Source organism: Arachis hypogaea, chromosome 17 (genome assembly GCF_003086295.3).
Source record: "Arachis hypogaea cultivar Tifrunner chromosome 17, arahy.Tifrunner.gnm2.J5K5, whole genome shotgun sequence".
NCBI classification, from domain to species: domain Eukaryota; kingdom Viridiplantae; phylum Streptophyta; class Magnoliopsida; order Fabales; family Fabaceae; genus Arachis; species Arachis hypogaea.
In genome coordinates, this window is record NC_092052.1 from 107,875,819 (window position 1) to 107,882,925 (window position 7,107).

At 34.0% G+C, this 7,107-nt stretch overlaps 1 protein-coding gene across 3 annotated transcripts; it reads left to right on the top strand.

Moving 5' to 3' along the window:
* Positions 1–1,394: 1,394 nt before the first annotated feature.
* LOC112765811 (uncharacterized) lies at positions 1,395–6,733 on the top strand. Of its 3 annotated transcripts, none has more exons than XM_025811672.3 (8): positions 1,395–1,850; positions 2,072–2,115; positions 3,734–3,787; positions 4,165–4,447; positions 5,103–5,177; positions 5,269–5,379; positions 5,802–5,897; positions 6,185–6,733. In XM_025811672.3, the coding sequence occupies exons 4-8, from the start codon at positions 4,400–4,402 to the stop codon at positions 6,356–6,358; spliced, it is 504 nt and encodes a 167-aa protein (XP_025667457.1). In that variant the 5' UTR covers positions 1,395–1,850; positions 2,072–2,115; positions 3,734–3,787; positions 4,165–4,399; the 3' UTR covers positions 6,359–6,733. The 3 variants fall into 3 exon arrangements, with proteins under 3 accessions (XP_025667457.1, XP_025667456.1, XP_025667458.1); XM_025811671.3 differs by having other exon boundaries at positions 1,497–1,850; positions 3,679–3,787; XM_025811673.3 differs by lacking the exon at positions 2,072–2,115 and having other exon boundaries at positions 1,525–1,850; positions 3,679–3,787.
* Positions 6,734–7,107: the final 374 nt, after the last annotated feature.

The following is a 7,107-nucleotide window of genomic DNA, read 5'->3' on the forward strand; positions in this document are numbered from 1 at the left end:
TAATTCTCAACCCTTTCCATGAATGTCTCCTTTTATTACTTGTTTTCTTTAGTTGTTGCTTTATTTTCTTGCCCCTTTTTACCAACCTAACCCCTTGGATACCATAACCAATAATATGCATACCTCACTGAAATTCCTTGAGATGACGATCCGGGACTAATATTCTCGGTTACTTTTATTGGGTTGGACTTGTGACAACCAAAAATTAAACTTTGATTTGAGGATCGAATATCGGTATGGACTATGCTCACAACGAAATTATTTGGTTAAATTCTGAACAGGTATAAATCCTCATTTCAGTACCCTAATGGAGTGGGCTTGAAAGTATGGTCGTTGTCTTCAGGACGTAAGTATGAGGGCATAGGCAAACTTTTTTATTTTCTAATAGTTCAGTTTGGTCCCCTGTAAAGCCTTGCTGATGAAGTAGATGGGCTGTTATCCATTGTCATCTTCTCTAACCAGAGCCGATGCTATCACCCGACTTCCAACTGCGAGATATAATACCAGCTCTTCTCCTTGTTTAGGTCGGGTCAGGATGGATGATTGTCTCAGGAATGATTTGAAGTCTTGGAAGGCTTTTTCGCATTCCGGTTCCACTCGAACTTCTTTCCCTTCCTTAATATTGAGTAGAAAGGGAAGGAATTTAAAGCTAATCCAGCCAAAATTCTGGATAGGGCCGCCAGCCTTCCGTTTAACTGCTGCACGTCCTTCACGCAAGTCGGGCTTTTCATGTTGAGAATGGCTTAGCATTTGTCCGGATTTGCCTCGATGCCCTTTTGGGTTAGCATAAACCCTAGGAATTTGTCGGCTTCTACTGCAAAGGTGCACTTTGTGGGATTTAGCCTTATTCCATGCTTCCTTATGGTGTTGAACACTTCGGTCAAGTCGAACAATAGTGTTTCTTCTCCTTGGGTTTTGACTAGCATGTCGTCCACATAGACTTCCATTAGCTTTCCGATGTGGTCGGCGAATACCTTGTTCATCAACCTCTGATATGTGGCCCCCACGTTGTTGAGACCGAACGGCATTACTATGTACCAGTAGTTTGCTTTCGGGGTTAGGAATGAGGTTTTTTCTTGGTCGGGTTTATGCATTAGTATTTGATTAAATCCCGAGTATGCGTCCATGAAAGAGAGGTATTTGTAGCCTGAGGATGCGTCGACTAGTGCATCGATGCTTAGGAGGGGGTAGGGATCTTTTGGGCAGGCTTTATTGAGGTTGGTGTAGTCTACACACATTCGCCACTTTCCATTTGGCTTTTTTACCAATACGATGTTGGCCATCCATAGTGGGTACTTAACCACTACAAAAAAAAGAGTTTAAAATGGCATTTATATTATGTCAGCTTTAAAGAACTGCCATTATATTCGGATATTATGACATTTTATGATGTTGCCATAATTAATTTTTCAAACATAGCATTTTTTGGTGATTTTGGCAGTTTTCAACCGCCATTATTGAAACCAGTATTTAAAAAAAAAAGGGCCAAAAGGCCAAAACCAAGAAACCCTAAGTATCTTATCTGGTGAAAAAGTGAAACCCGAAAGTGAAACTCTCTCAGTGGCATTCTCCGATCTCCTCCAACGACGATCTTCTCCGGTGACATCTCCTCCAGCGACAGCTTCTCCAGCGGCGATCTCCTTCTGCATTCGCCTCCTGTGACGATATCCTTCAATGACGATCTTTTCCGCGATGATCTTCTCCGGCAACACCTGGAGGCGATCTCCTTCGGCGACATCTCCTCCCGTCGCGATCTTTTCCGGTGATTCCTCTTCCAGCTTCCTCCTTGTCATCCTCTGTGTCTTCTCCGCCAAAATCCTCAGTGCCTCCCTTTCGTTCTAGATCAGCAGGTCAGTTTTCTATCTTTTTACATTCTAGGGTTCAAAAGTGCGATTCTCTGTGTTTTGATACTGTAATGAGTCTCTTCTTTAATACGAATATAGTTAAATTGAACAAGAAGTACATTATTTAGATTTTCTTTATTTAAGAAAAATAAATGTATTCTCGTTGCTGTGTGAATAAATGCTTATGTTGTATTTGATAAATGTGATGTAAATTTTGATAATGACAGTGTTTGATGATGAAAACCAAGTGCAGGAGAATAGCTTCATATATGTGAGTGCTATTTCTTATTTTTCTAGCTTCAGTTTGTAAATTATAGGTTAAATCTTTCAAATCGCTGCATGCTTAGTTATACTCTGCTTCTGCTTTTGCTCAATAGGTAGGAATTTTGTTTTTTCTTCTATTTCAAAATTGATTCAGTATCATTTTAAAATCGATTACGTATTTTAAACAATAATTCAAAAGATAAGGTAAAATCACATGAGTATTGGGTGTTTGATCCTAATATATGGAATTTGGCTTGCTTTTCTATGGTTGATTCTGATTTTGGGTGATTTTTGCTCTTTGGTTATTATTATTATTATTATTATTACTACTAGAAGCTTGATTGCCACACTGCTAATCTGCTCCCATTGAAGCTGCAGTTTTAAATTTTTGTAGATATTGTTATAATTAGACATTAAATTTCATGTTTTGAAAGTTTGATAGATAGGAGTAATTTTGTTGGAAATAAAAATGAGAGGGATAGTTACTATACTGAATGTATTTATGGACTTGAGAAAAGATTTAATACAATTAACAGAGACCAAAAGGTAGTTATTGAACCCAATTCTCTTTCTTATATGTAATATATTTATATGTATTGGATATATAATAAAGAGTATTATTAATATGCATATTTGAGGCTGATGGTGATGTGTCTTTGGCTTGATTTCCCCACCCTCTCTTTTGGCTTGATTTTTTTAAAGTGAAGTTCAGTGTGATTTGTGTGTCTTTCAATTTTTTAGGTGTTAAAGTTAGGAAGCAAATTGTGTTAGATGGTCTGATTAGCTGTGGAAAGAGCATTACACTTGCAATGCTTGTGCATTGCAACGTCAAATTGATTGTTTTCCTTTTTGTCCATGCATGCTCCATTTGTCATGGAACTTCTTTGCTCCAATCTAAGGAAGAGAATAATATAATACAGCAAGCTAAAAGTTTGGAAAATCAAGAAAACCAAGATTAGTTGCTTTAGAAAGATAGATTTTATTATAGCAGCTATGATATATCTCGTTGGCTCGTTGCCTTGGTCTTTGGTGAGATTTTGTATATATAAGTTCCTCGAATTTTATTAATGGGTGTGACATATTTCTTTTAACTCAATTCATTAGTTTTCTTTTATAAGTTTTTGTTCTTTTTTAATTTTGTTCAGGTTCTATTCTGCAGTTCTTTTTTACTACTCATCTTCAATTCTTTTTTTTTTCTTCTTTAATTTTACTGTCACTATTATTTAAACATGGTATCTAGATATAATTAAAAAATAGTTTGTAGATGGTCATTCTACATTTGAGGCAATTGCTTCTTCAATCAAGGATGCAAAATCAGAGGTTTGTTTAGTCTAGTACCAGAACATTTGAGGTCACTTAATACATAATTTTTTTATCACAAGAAGGAAAATAATAGTCAATTTTGAGTTTTGTTCAATGATTGAGAGATTTTCATGCAGATATTTATTTGTGGCTGGTGGTTGTGCCCAGAAGTGTATCTAAAGCACCCTTTTCATGCTCATGCTTTACAATAATAAACCTTCATACTTCACACTCATCAACTAAGCTATATATAATAAATTCATTATAGGAAATGCACCTATCACCTCCATCTTCCCTCAATCAAGTTGTCATTCCCGTTTCAGAAACTAATCAAACAAGACACCATCATAATAAAGGCAGCCTTGCATGTCCACCAGGTAAGTGAGTTTCTTGTGCTATTGCCAAACTTTTCTAAATCTGTTCTAGTTATATTTGGTAAAATTAAACAAAATCCAAATTAAACAAATCCAAAAATTTTATGGTACATCATTATTTTTTATAAAATGCAAAATTCATCTTTTGATGAGCTAAAGATTAGTTATAAATATAATAAGGTTTAATTGTTTGTTAGTTTTCAAAATCCTAACTTGTGTGAAAAGCTTTTCTGAAAATCCTGACTTGTGTGGATCGCTGCTTCCAGCGGCATGTACACCTAGTCCCTCACCAAGGAAAGAAAAATATATTATTAAAAATAAATTAAATTATATATATTTTTATATATGAATATATAATAGCTGATTTTGTAACATACAAGGGGCAATGATGCTTTCTGAGAGCACCAGTTGAGTTGATTGGGAGAGGAATGCATGGGAGCCTCTACAAGGTGCTGATGGTCAACGGTATGTTCTTGGCTGTGAAGAGGATCAAGGATTGGGGAATCTCCGAAAGTGATTTCCAGAGAACAATTGGAAAAGTTAGCCAAGTCAACCATCCATTTGTGTTGCAACCTCTTGCTTACGATTGTTCCCGCCAAGAGAAGCTTCTTGCATATGAGTACATGGACAATGGGGGTCTCTTCAACATGCTCTACAAAGTTGGTAAGTTATTTTTCTTGATTATATATCTGTATTATTTCTGTAAAATATTATAGCATTTTTTGTTAATTACAAGTGTCTCCAATTTTAATGGAAGAATCATGATGAATAGTCTTGTATGCCAAAATCAATTATTATACCTGAATAAAGAATAATCACATTTTTTCATGATCACTTCTCGTTAATAAGAATAAGAAACCAATTTTTAATTAGTCCATAGCTATTTTTTTAATTAAATTCTTTTAGTTCAAAAATATGTAATTAAATTTCTATATCAAATGAAAATTTATAATTAAATTTTTACTAGTATTGAAAATGATGAATTAAATAATATATATATATATATTTATATATAAATCTATAATAATTGACTTTTAGTGTGCATATAATATTTTTAAAAGAACAATCATCTTAAAATATTTGTTTTTTTAGAGTACTTCATAATTCATCCTTATCTTTCCGAGCACTTGAAAAAATACCTTTGTACAGGCATGAATTAGATGGAGGATTTACATGGTCTTTTATTCATAGAACAAAAGACAACTCAAAGGCATCTAATAGGGGAATGATTAATATAATAATATCAGGTAGTAAAATGTACATATACTTTTGAGTCTGATTTGATTTTATATTAACATCACTGACTTCTGTCTTCAAGGCCCTCTGGTACAAAATTCTTGAGCTTAGGTTCTTGCTTCAGAAGCAATTTTCAAGTTCAAATAGGTTACCTCAGGTCTTTTCCTATCCCAATTTTAAGATTTAATGCAATTTGATATTCACCATATTTGAGTTTCATGACTGATAGCACGGAATATTGTCTGCAGGATCCAGTCAAGTCTTCATTTTGTGAAGCAGATGAAAATGTTAGAGTAGCATACTCAGATTTGATTACTTCTTCCAAGGAGACTTTAGATTCTATATTGGAACTCCAAGAGGTGTGTTTCTTGACTTGGAACTTACATATGAAAGAAAAAATATCTATTTTGTGCTTAATATACAGTCATAGGAATGGGTGGCACGGATCATGTACAAATATTTTTGGGTGATTCCTCTCTTTTAGCCAAAATAATTTGTTCTGCTATGACTGAATCAAACAAAAAAATATAGCTTAACAAGAAGAGTTCTTGGTGGCTGGTTACTCCTTTCCAGTTTAAAGATAATTCAATTTTTTTTGGGTCCTTAATATTTTAATTTTTAGGCGCTTTTTCATTTATTTTCTTGTTCTTTTTAAAGAGAGATTTCCCTTTCTCTTGAAGGTCTAGAGAGGTCATCAAAAGATTTGGAAGTCTCTATGAATTTGGAAGTCTTTAATGTGAGAGGCATGTTATTTTACTCATAATGTGTTGTTTCATAACAGGATATAACTAATCAAGTCGCTGCTTATATGAGGGACCCCAGTAGAATGATCAAACAGATGCGGTTGAGAAAATCTACTGTTAGTGTATTTGAATCTGTAAGTTGGTCACTTAATCTTAGTTGTTATAGAAGCGTTTTGTGGATTTCAGAGTATGCTAAGCTTTACTTTTAACCATCATGTCTACTCACTGGCATATATCTCCACTAAACCCTAAACCCAAATAGGAACGAGCAATACCATTTTTTCAAGCATTACTTACAATCTTAGAGACCAAACGAGGTTTGTTACCATGGTGAAGTGGATTAACTGATTAAGTCATCATAATTAATAAAACTATATTACATGGATTAAGCATGAACGTATATGTTGATTTATTAATACAGGTTGCTATGGAGGATCTAGAGACTTTATATGCAGAGGCAAATGCATATGCTCTGGCATCACACATTTTCTGGGCATTGTGGGCTCTAATTCAGATACAATTACTAAATATTAATCTTCATCATGTTATGATGATTGTGAACGAAATAATGACTCTGAATGTGGAATTTGAATAGGCAAAAGTGTCTCCAATCGATTTTGATTATCTTGGTTACTTTTTTCTTCGATACAAAGAGTACAAAAGGTAGAAAGACATGTACTTGTTGCTGGCAAGATCCTATATTGCTGGATGCAAAATTAATGGCAACATTTATTCGGATCAAACTCGTCTAAAGTGAAGACAGTGACAAAGCAAAGAGCTAATGTTTTGGTGGCTACGGTAACTATAATGGAGAATGTTGTGTCCTGCAGGAGTAGTTTTAAAATGTTGTGGTCATGAAGGTGTACCAAACTTCTCAATCTGTTTTTTCTTTAAATTGCTAAACTGAAACCATAAAATTCCTTGTAATGACTCAGACATTGAATCTTATGGGTTATGATTTCTTACTAAACTTCTCAATCTGTTTAATACTTTATTTATAAATTACATAATATTTTGTTTATAGGTTATGATTTCTTGTTATTGTGAAATTTTAAACAAAAAATTATTTGTTTAACACGGTAAAAATGACAGTTAAACCTACATATCTAAACGATAAAAAATGTCACTTTCATCCGATAAAAATGGCGGCTTGTAACTGCCATTTTAAACAACATGAAACGTAATTTTAATATGGTAAAAACGGCGGTTTTACATGCCATTTTAACCAATAAAAATATCACTATCAGGGTAAAAATGGCGGTTCAAAATGCTATTTTAACCAACCAAAAATGCCATTTTAACCTGGTAAAAACAGCGGTTTCAAACGCCATTTTAACCAACCAA